Source organism: Apis dorsata, unplaced genomic scaffold, assembly GCF_000469605.1.
Source record: "Apis dorsata unplaced genomic scaffold, Apis dorsata 1.3 scaffold_416, whole genome shotgun sequence".
Classification (NCBI taxonomy): Eukaryota; Metazoa; Arthropoda; class Insecta; order Hymenoptera; family Apidae; genus Apis; species Apis dorsata.
Window position 1 is genome coordinate 152072 of NW_006263671.1, and position 13356 is coordinate 165427.

The 13356-nt window shown below is 27.6% G+C and overlaps 2 protein-coding genes across 3 annotated transcripts in view; both read right to left on the bottom strand.

Moving 5' to 3' along the window:
* Positions 1–554: 554 nt before the first annotated feature.
* LOC102673998 (adhesion G protein-coupled receptor B3) overlaps positions 555–13356 on the bottom strand; it is a 13016-nt gene continuing 214 nt past the window's right edge. Inside the window, exons 1-20 of one of the 2 annotated variants that reach the window (XM_006619453.2) lie at positions 13140–13356; positions 12410–12520; positions 12132–12220; positions 11838–11930; positions 11633–11736; positions 5369–5433; positions 4991–5150; positions 4770–4912; positions 4450–4654; positions 4201–4362; positions 3584–4114; positions 3345–3520; positions 3096–3245; positions 2741–3023; positions 2422–2631; positions 2209–2359; positions 1917–2139; positions 1718–1847; positions 1524–1647; positions 555–1430 (exon numbers count right to left, since the gene is read on the bottom strand). The exon at positions 13140–13356 is cut by the window's right edge and continues 214 nt beyond it. In XM_006619453.2, coding sequence (XP_006619516.1) covers positions 721–1430; positions 1524–1647; positions 1718–1847; positions 1917–2139; positions 2209–2359; positions 2422–2631; positions 2741–3023; positions 3096–3245; positions 3345–3520; positions 3584–4114; positions 4201–4362; positions 4450–4654; positions 4770–4912; positions 4991–5150; positions 5369–5433; positions 11633–11736; positions 11838–11930; positions 12132–12220; positions 12410–12520; positions 13140–13356 — 4037 coding nt within the window. In that variant the 3' untranslated portion in view covers positions 555–720. Of the gene's footprint in view, positions 1431–1523; positions 1648–1717; positions 1848–1916; positions 2140–2208; positions 2360–2421; positions 2632–2740; positions 3024–3095; positions 3246–3344; positions 3521–3583; positions 4115–4200; positions 4363–4449; positions 4655–4769; positions 4913–4990; positions 5151–5368; positions 5434–11632; positions 11737–11837; positions 11931–12131; positions 12226–12409; positions 12521–13139 lie in introns of those variants that run through there. The other variant, XM_006619454.1, reaches the window with a different exon arrangement.
* Positions 5773–7201, bottom strand: LOC102673866. Its single transcript, XM_006619452.2, has 2 exons — positions 6697–7201; positions 5773–6392 (listed from the first exon to the last, which is right to left on the bottom strand). The coding sequence occupies exons 1-2, from the start codon at positions 6747–6749 to the stop codon at positions 6062–6064; spliced, it is 384 nt and encodes a 127-aa protein (XP_006619515.1). The 5' UTR covers positions 6750–7201; the 3' UTR covers positions 5773–6061.

The following is a 13356-nucleotide window of genomic DNA, read 5'->3' on the forward strand; positions in this document are numbered from 1 at the left end:
TTGTCTTATAATTTTTTTTAGTTTAAAGTAATATTTTTATAATATTAGGTAAAGAAATATAACAATAAATGAAAATTATATATGATAATAATCATAATAATTTTTTTTTAAAAATACCATTGTTTATTTTTATTTATTAACTTGCATGTTTCAATCCAATTTTTTTTCATTTAAATTTGTATGTTTCAATTCAATTTTCTTTTTTATATTATAAGAATTTAAGAATCTTTCCATTTTTATATTATGAATTAAAAATTAAATAAATAAATTATAAAAAAATTAACTGTATATATATATATATATATATATATACATATATACACACAATTATATCAATACTATTCGGTCATAAGGTCTTCTTCATTTTATTTGATATTATACATAATATCATATGTATAAATATTGTGAATAATATATTTTTTATACATAATATATTATTATTTAACTTTTCTAAATAAAAAAGAAAATAAAAGGGAGTTCCTTTCCAAAGGAGTTCCAAAATTTACTTTGAACAGCACTTTTTATAATTATAATATACTTCTGAATCAAGTAAATATCCAAAAATGATTTTTATTTATTTCATTTAAGCACATTATTAAATTTCATAAATGATAAAGTTAAAGTTATATATCCATTAAACATTACATGAATTATGCTTGATGGAATTATGTTTTCTAATAAATTTGAGCAGTGAATCAATTTCTTGCAGGATGACCAGATTTATGTTCCATCCGAATGGGTACGATTTAGCAGATAATCAAGATCATGTGCAATACGATCTAGCATACCACTTGCTGTAGCTTCGCAGTTCGTGATCACAATTTCAGGTGCCTTTTCTTCACCATCAGGTTGTTTACGTTCCGTGGTGTTGGCAATATCGGGAATAACGTTTACATGTTCCCTACTTTTTAGATCTGGCACGGATAATTCAACGTCTTTTTTCACGGCCAAAGTCACATCTGGCATCCCACTTAAACGTGATTCAACATCAGCGCTGCATAGAACTTTTGCTGAACTTTCTGACGACGGATTGTGTGCAATGAAGATTTGTCCTTGAGACTCTCTAAATTTACCAAATTCCCGGAAACTGCAACATTCATTCGTGGTATAGGGCTCGTTTACATAGTGCGATGATCGTGAAGAAACTATACTATCAAACGCGATAGCTTCTTGATACTTTCGCGGACTAGTGCTATAATTCTCCAGGTTTATATCATCCGAATGATCGATGCGAATCTCTGGTAGAAATCTGTTGGCAATGGGAATGGAAGATTTCGAATATGAAGACGAGGATTCGTTGATGAATTCCCGCATGTCTATACTACCCGCTGCAATCCCGCGAACTTCTAAATATGATTCTCCAATACCCAAAGATGATTGGAGAGGTGGAGCGGTGTCATTCTCCACTTCTGCACTATTTTTTGAACACACTAGTAAGATGATAAATTTATTTCATTTAATAAATATAAAATCCACTTATTTATATATTATGTATTATTAGATGATGTAATTTTCATAAGTACCCTTTATCGGTTCAGATGTTATTTCTTCTTCTTCTGCATTTTGTTTCCATTTTAGTTTTCGTAAGATTAAATCAATCGTAGTCAATTCACCATTTATGATATACATCATCATTATAACAAAACCCTAAATTTATGAAAGTCATAGTTAGAAATAAAACTTTTATTTATTCAATTAAAATTATCAATGCACTTACCAAAACAGAAGAAAGAGAAGCAAATATATAATGAAAAATGATGGAAGTGGAATTTATATAAAAAATGGAGGCAGTCTCTGTCGCAATAATGCTACAAATGACTATGGCAGCTCGATGAAGCATTCGTAATCTAAAAGAAAAAAACGAATGTTTTATTTTTTAATTTTTTTTTTTTTTTAAGTTGTATAAATAATTATACCTGATATCTATCGCTTCCTTTTTCATAACATTTTCCTCAACAAGAGCATGAGCTTTGTGTAAAATTCCCAAGTATAATAATATAAATATAAGAAACATCATTGTCGCGCAAGTAACAAAGATATTATAAACTCCACTGCCAAAAATTAACCACCATGATTCGTGTCTCCAACCGGTACTCTTATGTGTGAGTTCTGTACTTAACACAGCTAAGATAGGGACACCTATATTAAATAAAAAAATTAAATCTAGTGGATTTTAATTAATTATTATTATTATTTGAATGACTATACCCGTAATGACTGCAATAACGGTAGGTTGAAAGTGTTGACTGGATCGAACTTGAGTTAGACCAGCATAAATGATTAGAGCTTCTGATACCGGCGCTGACATACCAATAAGAAGAAAAGCTTCCAAAGTTATTGCCACGATCGCATAGGAACTCTAAAATAAAATTAATATTATATAAAAAGCTCCTAAAATCAATGCGAATATGTTCTAATTACCTCTGGTAAATCATTATGAACGGCATAAATGAAAACAGCCATTGCTCCGATTAAAGCACAGCAACACTGAAGCTTTAAAAAGTTCATCCAGCTTTGATTTGTCCACCAAAAAGTTCCAAGGATCAAAGAGGATAGAAGACATTGTGCCAAACAACCACCGCATCCAAATATCACGATGAATGTGGTCTGTTCTTTTTTTGCAAGTACTACCTGACAATTATATTATTAAATTTTATTTTATAATAATCCAATAAAATTTAATATTAATTAATAAAATAAAAATAAAATAAAAAATATAACGATCTCTATTTGAACTTACTCTTACAGCACGTGCTGTTAAGAAAACTGCAAAAGTTCCGCTATTAGGACAAAGACAATGCGTGGCAGCATCGCTTGGAGATGTATTGGCGATACAATTGTTCAGGTCCCAGGAACCTGTAACGTCCATAAACCCGCAAGACAAATTCCACGAATTTGACTGATTCTGTATGTGTTTTAGCTGTAGATCTACCCAGATTTTATTATGTTTGTCTAGATTGAAGGTAGGCACTGCTACTGTGATAACTCGAGAATTTATTCGAAATTCCAAATCTGTACCATCACTAGTAATAAAAAGTATTTGAATTGAATAATTAGAACAATAGAAAGTAAAATTTAACATTGTCATTGCTTACTCAAGTTCTTTAACATATGTTGCAGGAAAAAAATGAGATATATTTTTGTAAACCACTACTATTCCATATAAGGTACTATTAGATTTTATTCCACGTTGCCGTTTCTTCCATAATCGCACTGTTGTTTTATCTTCGTACCAATTTGGATACCTGAATAATTTAATGAAATAAATGATATTTTATAAATATAATGTTATTTAACAAACGTTATTTAATTTATGTTAATTTATGTGTGCGTTATTTAATTACATAGATTCATCTATAGGGATTTGAAGAGAATGAGTGATACTATCTCCACTATGTTGCTGTAGTTCTTGAACGTCTACTACCAAGGAAGAAAAGGATAAATGCTTATAAGGATGGATAGTCATCTTGGACCAATGTATTAAACTTCGTTGAATGATTTGAAGAAGCAATAGAACTTTCTGAAAATTAAAAGTTTATGCATTTCTTTTGTTTATTAATTTGTACGAGTTAAATTTTCATACTTGTTGATTCAAAATTGAATTTTCATCGTTCAATATACGACTAATTATTCGTATCAAAGTTTCTGTGGAGGCATATAAATCAGATGGATCAATGTGATATTGATAACGTTCTATTTCTGTCAGAATACTTAAAATACGATCTCCTTCACCGGGATAGAGAGGTAAATTACGAGTTCGTAGGATTTCCCAAAATAGGAAAATTGTTTCAGAACCACTTGTATTTTGATATCCTAAAGTTAAGCTTTTAAATTTATTATAATGTATAACTAATGGTTCAAATAAACAGAAAGAAAAATCTGGTATTTGCCATTCAGGAGTTGTGGCATCTTTCATTGTACATAGCCTGGATACTGTTTTACCCACAAAATGTTGAGGACATTCTAATAATGCTTCAGATCCAGGAGCAGTATCTGGCCAAATTAAACCCCAGGATTTCTCTTTTAAACAAATCGGTATTAATGTTCGATTTACAACTTGTACACGAACAGACATAAACTTGTCTGCTACATTACAAGTATATATTGCAGATTTCTAAAAATATAATGTAATAAACGTAAGAAAAATATTACATTTTAAATAAAAAAAAAAATAGGAATAATTTGTTATTAATTAAGTACCTGTGCATTTGTAATTTTTAATATACTTCCAGTCGGATATAAATCTTCCCAGACTTCACTACCAAGTTCTAGTTTCAATAGAACTTTGTTCTTTGTCCAACCAAATCCTATTCCAATATTAGGTACATTAGGCGTCATACATGTTAATTGTATATTGGTTCCCTGACAGAAGAATCAGTTTATAAAAATATTCATTTCAATTATTATTCAAATTATTATTTAAATAAAAAAAATTTTTTTTAAAATCACCTTATCTATAGTGACGCTCATTGGCATCACCTTTACATCCGGTTCATCTCTCACGTCTATGTAAATACCCTTACATTGTTGCACGCCCCAATCAACTATTTGACAAGTGTATTGACCAGCATCAAGTAAAGTTGCTTTTTCAATAGTTAATACCGATGTGTGTAGATCGGAACCATCATTGGAAAAATATTTATATCGAATTCCCCTATAAAATAAAAATTTTTCGTTGCCGTTCAAAGTTACTGCAGTATTTTTATTATTTTATTTAGTTACTTAATTGTTCGATTAATAAATTATAATAATATTTCCTATTTGTTCACCTGATGGCTTTGTTCATGTTCACTAACATATTATCCTTGTACCATGTGAAATTTATGTTATAACTGCCTTGAGCAACGCAAGAAAGAATGATTTGATCTCCTAGATGAATTTCGTGTTCATTTCTTTTACTTAGCTTAAGACTCTGAAGGAATGTCAATGAAAATAAGTAAGATCAATTTATAAAAAATATATTCAAGGAAGATCAATGATACATAAATACCTGTAATTTGAGCGTAGGTTTTTGTTGAAAAGTAAAATGAGTCGATTCAAGAGAAATTTCACTGAGCCGTCGTCGTTGAACCAATTTGTTGAGCGATTCTCGAATTTTATCCCCATCCTCAGAATTTCCGAAAAAGTGGAAAGTAATTTCCGATGTGGGTCTATATAACGAATAAAAAAACTATCTTCTATATAATTTTTAAATTTTAAATATTTTTTTATTAATATTAATATATTTCATTATTTCGTTATATTAAAACATTTCATTATTCTCATTTTTTTATTATAATATATATTTATATGTAATATATCTTTACTTCCATTAAAAATCTTGACAAAAAGAAAATGGAACTTTTTATCATTTAATGTACCTACTCACGTCACGCTCAGGATTTGTAAATCCTCCGTAAACGAGATATTAGAATTCCTTAAATATTTTGCAAGCTGCGAAGAAATAATACCATTTTAAAGAATAGTAATCAATTATTGTTCAAAGGAAAAATAAAGAAGAGAATTATAGGAATAAATAAAAATAATCACTTTCTGTAGTAACATATATGTATATTATTACAAAATAATCATAACGGTAACATGATTTATTTTTAATATAATTAAATATATATAATATAATTAATTTTATTGATTTAACAATTACATTGTAATGAAAAAATGTGTGTGCGTACGTGCGCGCGCGCGTATGTGTGTGTACGAATGCATTTATATATATTTATACACGTACACATATGTATTTGCACGGATCACAATCGATCATTTTCATATCACCTTTTTCTTTGAACAATTTTAGCGATTAAAATCGCTTATCGCAATCGAGATATATATAAATATAATTTTTGTTATATTTTTAGAATGTTAATCTTCGTTATCGATATGCTCTGTTCGAGTTGAACTTTATAATCGATTTCTCTCTCTGTATCGAAAATGTCTATTGAAGATGTGTTTCCTGCCATCTACATCGAATTCAATATCGAATTCTTTTTCAGAACTTCTTGATATTATGTGACTGCATCCAGTCGAAAAAAATTCATTCTTGATAAATGAACATGTTTCAAATTCATTCCGGTGTATCTAAGAAGTATGGATCGTCATTGGAGATGAGTACGCAGGATAAATCGCCGCTTTCAGGACATAAATGGTTTCGTATTCTTTCTCTGGATACTCTTAACACCTTAATCCCTGTCTCACGACAATATGCCTCCAGCAAGATCATTTGCAGGTGACTGGCAGAATCCATATCCGTATCGAAAGGTACAAGACAAATAATACTCTGATTATTCTCGCATTCCTTGGATGCTAGAGCTCGTAATGTTGGTAACATACCGCACGTTATAGTGCCTCTAGGATATCTAAATATTTCTTTTTGTTCGGTCCACGATAAGTTTCCACTGAAAATCAATTGAGATGAGTATTCCAAGTTATTTTCCAACTTTTATTTTTTAAATTAGTGAAGAATTCGACGATAAAGCAAAAGCTTATAATAAAAGATGATAAAACTTTCATTTTTCAGATATTATTTTGTCATGTACTTTCAAATATCATATTTTTTATTAAGAAATAAAACATTTCGAGTTAATTCAAAAATAATAATTTCATAATTACTTTTTGATACAGTTTCAATGAATTCCGCAATTTAATATTGTCAAATTCTTCGTAAAATCAGCATCACATATAAAAAATGAAAATTCATACCTATCAGACATTGTAGAGGATGCATAGGATTGTAGACTTTGGCAACGTGTCATATCTGTGAGTATTTGTCTCTGCTTACTTGTCGATTTATTATTTTCTAGTACTCTCTTACACACTTCACTAAAAGTTGGAATTCTTTCGTTTTTGATCGCCAGTTTATAATAATTAAATACACACTTTTGTTTCACTGATCTCTTTTAGAAACTTTTTTTGTCAAAATGCACAAGTTATCTCGATATAATCTTATGCAACGATAAAAACTTTCACGTTGAAAACACGCGTACCGCTCAACAGTTCCAGTTGACGAGTGACCTCGATAATCGACACACGTCGCTTTTATACATCTCTTACCCCCACCTAGCAACATGCATTGCAATACTATATATTCAGGGATATTCCAGATAAAGCATGTCGAATCTATATATTGCGGAGTTTTTTTATCAACGAATTCACTATGAAAATTTTTACTAGGAAACAGAAAATAAAATGAAAAATGAAAACTGTAGCAATTTTTAAAATAGAAAAGTAATAAATAGATATGTCATGCTAATTAATATGTATCTATAATTTATTTTGAAATGTAAATTTATGTAAAAATTTCTATCATTCTTCGAATTAGTTATTATTGTTTTAATAAGTTTCAACATGCTTAATTTCAATATCTAGGAAAAATTATTGTATACAGGAAATTTTTGCAAATATCGATGCTATTGATAATTGTTAAAGAAGAATTACAGATTTCGATTGTCTATTCGTTCGAAATGTTGCTTCTATTGCGCATAACCATTCTTTTAAGAAGAGAAGGATAGTCAAATAGATAGAAACTTGAGAATGAGATGACATTTTTTACGTATATCAATGATGGCAGTCTTACAATAAATATTATCTTTTTTTTTTCTTCATATTCAAAATATCAAAAAATTAAACGTGAATAAAATTATATCGATAATCATACATGAATATCGAACTCGATAGATGTCAAGTTTGTTTGGTTAATAAATTTTACATCCATTTTTCTTGGCAGGACATTTCGATCGATAGCACGTGCTCATACCATATATGATGCAAACAATTGAATCTTATATGTCTAGTTTCATCATCCTTGCAACTGAACAGATTTGCGAATAATCCATATAAAAATATATCAGAGAATCATTATCCGATTAATGGAAATTACAAAATATATCGCATATATCGTCGATATATCGCATCTGTTTTTTAGTTGTCTCTTTTATTCATACAATGTTTCTCTTATTTTCTTTATTCTTTTTAATCTCGTTTTATGCGTATATTATTATTCAATAGAACTATGAATGTGTTAAAATTAAATCAATCATACATAATGACTTTAATTCCGATAAAGTAGAAAGTTGATACATTACGTAACCAATTTGGTTGTAAGGAAATTACAAAACAAATTTGTATGGATAAATTTATTTTTTATTAATTAGAGAAAATTTTCTTTTTGTTACAGAAAAAGTTAAAATCGAAACTTGATAAGTCAGTCACCTCGGAAACATGTATGCGTAAGCGACTATTGGAAATTCCAATCTACAAACTGGAAAAAAAAAGGATTCCCAGAACGAAGTGATTTAAACATATTTTGATAAATATTATGATAAATATAAATATTGAAAACATTTACTGCATAGTATATCAAATTAGAATTTTATATTAAAATTCTTTAATACAATATATTCATGAAAAAGAATGATTTTTTTATTCGATAATTATTTTATTATTAAAACAAAGAATGAATCAGTAATCCTAGCATCTGAACGTATTTAACTTTTTCCAATTTTTGAAAATTTCAAAATATATACATTTGAAATTTATAAATATAAAGAATGTAAATAAGCTTATCAATTGAAATTTAAAAAAATGAAAAGAAAAATTGAAAAAATTGAAAATTTTTAAATTTTCATCTAGAGAAATTTAGATTTTTAAATTTTAAAATGTAATTATTGCAATTATGCCATAAATGGTGTAATCGATTCTGTTGGAGTTGATGTTGAATTCTTTAATATATAAGAGTCGACAAGTAATCTTATCATCTGCGAAAAAAAAATCATTAATTCTTGTTATGACGAGTAAGATTGTGAGATATCATTCCAGGAAGGTAACATTTTATCGTTTCTCAAGATTTAGAGAGTTGTATAATGATAAATAATAATATATAATTGTATATAATTTATACACAATTATAAATACATATATTTATAATTTTTTCAATATAAAATTTTTCAATAAAAAATGTTTAAATTGTAGATTGATTGGAAAAACATTTTTTTTTTTTCATAAAATTCATTTAAAAGGGAAACATTCATGATATTAACTCTATAAATATCAAAGTATGCAGAGTTCTATTGATAGAATTGTTGAACACAAATCAGAGATAGTTCGTGCTGTTTTGAAACATATTGAGATTTTTAGAAGCCACATAAAAAATCCAACTATTTTTTTTATATACAACATATTATATAATAAAATTTTGTAATAATGAAAAAAAAAGAAGAAGCTTTTTAGTCTATTTATTGATTTTTATGAAGAAGGAAAATTCATTCCGTTATCGAAAAAGATTTTGGATCTCGGAGTGGCGCCACTGTCATTATTGATATTGATAAAATTATTGTCAATAATATCGATAAAGATTTAAATGATTAAAATTAATTAATAAATAATTAATTACTGTGAACAAAAGACAATAGATTATTTCGATTTATTGAAAAAAGAAATATAATTAATAAAATTCCATTTTATCAATTAAAAGTAAAAATTTTTTTTGTCATCGAACAACAATAATGAAAAATCATTGTAAAAAGAAATTATAAACTAGAAAACAATAATAAAAAAATAAAAAGCAGAGCATAAAGAAAATGAAATTACTTTATTTCTGGAAAAACCAAACGTATCATGTTGGAAATTGATTGTGAATGAAACGAGTTGGTAGAAATATCAGTAAAGAAAAAGAAAAAAAATGTTGATCTTGACGTCACTTATATACGTGTTTAAGTAATCAGAAATCGGGAAGGAGAAAAGCCAATTTAGATTCTAAACCCAAATCCTTAAAACTAGAAAGCATTTTTTTTTTAAATATTCAACATTTTTTTTTAAGCATTAGAAAAAGTATTAACATAAAAGATATTAATAAAAGATATTAAAAATCTTTCAATAATTAAAATTCTTAAAATTATTTCAGATTTTATTTTTTAATATAAAAATTCTATTTATCCCCTATTTTATAATAGGATCAACAACAATTTTTTAATTCAAATAAGCTTGAATCAGGATCAATTTGCGATTCACTGACGATGTGCAATTTAAGTAATTAGTGCAAAAATAAAGTTCGAAGAATGGATGTACCAAGTTTTTCTTTAATAGCATTAATGTTTCTCGTATATATGTCATGTTTCGAGAACGTGAATCGATAACGTAACGATGAATAATTATGTCGGTGTATGTGTGATACGTTAAATTTAATTTATTTCCTATCGATTTAAACACATTATTTTTTTTTTTTTAATTAAAAGTAAAAAAATATACTTTTTCCTTTAACATTGAATGCAACTCTTTATTAAAGAATTATTAAAATAGAAATAAATTTATAACGATACATTTTTGGTAAATATAACGAATGATCAAGTATAAAAAAATATCCAAAAACATGCACAATAGAATTAAACATTGGAAAATTATTTTCTATATTGATATCAGATAATTGTATCGTGAGTAATTATGAAAAAAGTCCATAATGTGGATTGGATACATATATATATATGTGAACATGATATATAGGATATAATATATAGTTTTTCTTATCTATAAACTTTTTTCTGTAACTGAATGATACTAATATTGTATATAATATGTATATATATAAAAATGTATATATATATATATATATATAAATATAATGTATGTATATTATAGTCTAACATATACACTTGTTATCTCTTGTAAAATAGTATTATCAAAATACGTATATAAAAATATATTTGTATAAAAAAAAGAAGAAAAAGAAACTGTAACTGATTAAAAGTGAAAATATATTAATGGATTTCAACGAGGAAAATTCAAGAATCTCAATATTATTAACATTATATTTATAATAATGAATGAAATAAGTCATGAAAACACTTAAAATTTATCTTTCAGTATATTAATTGAGTTTTTTTTCAATGTTCAATGTAAAACGTTACATTGATTTTCAATAGACACGTGTATCAAAACACGTGTAAAAGCAGATTGTAATGTTACACAATTGATTATAAAACATATATTTTTAATTATTTATTATATCTATAATTTGGTAGGATTTCAATTGTGTATATAATTTTCATGAATGCAATGCTGAACCACATGGATGTTGAAGTTATATCAAAATTACTACATAGATTACCTGAGAAATTGACATTTTTTTTATTGAAGATATGCTCTAATACAAAGAATTATTTGAATCCCATGGCTCAAGAAAGCACATTGTAATGAAACAATTTGAAAGAAAATTCAATGGACAAAAGACTTGGAAAGACGTCTAAGATCTTGAAACGATATTCGTTATCAGAAAATGTTCAGAAAGAGAATTACAGTTACAATGATCATAAACAATCTTCGAATTCTAATTTATGCCACGAAAATTAAGATAACACAATCATCCCGAAAATTACAATATTTTATATAATTATACATATAATATTGTTATACATTAGAGCAGTTAAGAGACATAATAATGTTCAATTTTAATTAAGAAAACTTTACTGTGAGAATAGATAAGAAAGAAAAGAATTTTTCTAATGTAAGATATTTTAAAAATTCTCTAATAATTCTAGTTCTATAATAATAATATATTATTGTATATTAATAATATATATATGTGTATATATATATATTACTATATATAGTAATAATATTACTTTCTCAGAACTTTTTCACTTACCTGTTTACTGATATAAGATTCCAAGCTGCCATATTGTGATATTAGACCGGTTTTCAGGGATGTCATGTTCGACAATTTGATTCTGCATTCGTATCTCGATCGATCTGTAAAAATTTCCATCAATCACTTTCGTTTCATGAATTTTCCAAGCAGAAAAATTCCAATTTCTCAAGAATCCGAATAAAAGAGGATTATTTAAACTTACTATTATAGATTTTCGTGCCATTCCTGCATGCGCATGGCTGCTGCGCCACTTCCTCATGAGGACATTGTATTATACAATTCTCCATTCTGCATTCTGTGAACAAGCATTGATTTCGTGAATGCTCTTCCTCACGTATCGATTCCAATGACACAATTTCGGTGCTCAGAGTCATTGGAATCTCATCAGAGATCAATATAATAAATCTAACAAATCTTATATGATGTAATTCATTTATGCAATGATATTTCTAATCTACATCAGAAGATTTTTTACCATACCAACATTGAAACCTACCTTCCATAGTATTCAAAAGATGGATCTCACAATTACGACCGACGTATTCATCGGTGCATTCGCAGGTCATTGCTTTTGCTCCAATTTGTCTGCAACAATTCATAATGATTTCTCTTAACGCTTGTTCAAAGAAAAAGCGAAAATTGTATATATGCATAAAGGCTCGAGTAAATTTTAAAAATTCAACAAGATTTTGTACAAGTGAATATTTTATATCCTCGATTTGTCAATCAATCTTTTTTAAATGATAAAATGAGAGATGTCTCTTATCTTCGTACTTGCAAATGCCTTTATTTCGACAAACAGGATTTTTCCTATCGTCAGAGCAGAGAGGTCCTTCGTTACAATTTTTTCCATTGAAACCATCGAAACAATCGCACCAAAAGTTCCTGTGACAAAGTCAAATTTCATGTTAGATATGTATATATCGATCACGAGAAATGTATATAGGAAATATTTAGTGAAATACTAATCGTTAATGAATCATGAACTGATACGATATCTTTTGAAACCATCCTATCGTTAATATTTATCTTTTATGTGAAAAATTTCCAAAGTTATTCGCAGGGATAAAAATTTTTATTACTTTGACACATTTTCTCTTCAAACTTATAATAGAAGAAAATTAACAAGATTAAGAGTACCATTGACTCTTAACCATTGACCAAAGAAATTTTTCAAAAATTTTCCATGATGATTGATGCAATTTAGCACGTGTTTCGTGAGAGAGATATTCTTGTTTAAAAACGAGAATAAACAATATCCTGTGGAATACATAATACGCATTTAATAATTGCATAAAAATATAAAAAATATAAACATAAACAAGATAAAGAATTACAAATAAATTATCTTACATGAAAAAAACTATAAGTATTTCCCTGTGTACCTCCTAAATAAATAAAATAATAAAATACCATTTCATTTATATAAAATATATTATTCCATTCAAATTAATATCCCTTTGAACGGTTTCAAAAGAGTTTCAAGATAGAAAGTAGAACTCACGTATAATCTCCAGACACGAAACAATTGCCTGTGTAGGAGCAATGCTGGACGGAGCAAGAATCGGAATTCGGGACATCCTCGGTCATCTGATACGTGACATTGAACCCGTACACGTTCAACAAATTGTTGAGAACGCGTACGTGATTGCCCTCGAGGCGATCGAGCTCGAACTCGATCACCAGAAACGGTCTGAACGTCCTGAAGAATTTGTATTCGA

Coding starts and splice junctions, on each gene's coding strand:
- LOC102673866 (XM_006619452.2), bottom strand. CDS start 6,749: ATGACACGTTGCCAAAGTCTACAATCCTATGCATCCTCTACAATGTCT. Junction 6,393..6,696: donor TCCTCTACAATGTCTGATAG/GTATGAATTTTC, acceptor ATTGATTTTCAG/TGGAAACTTATCGTGGACCG.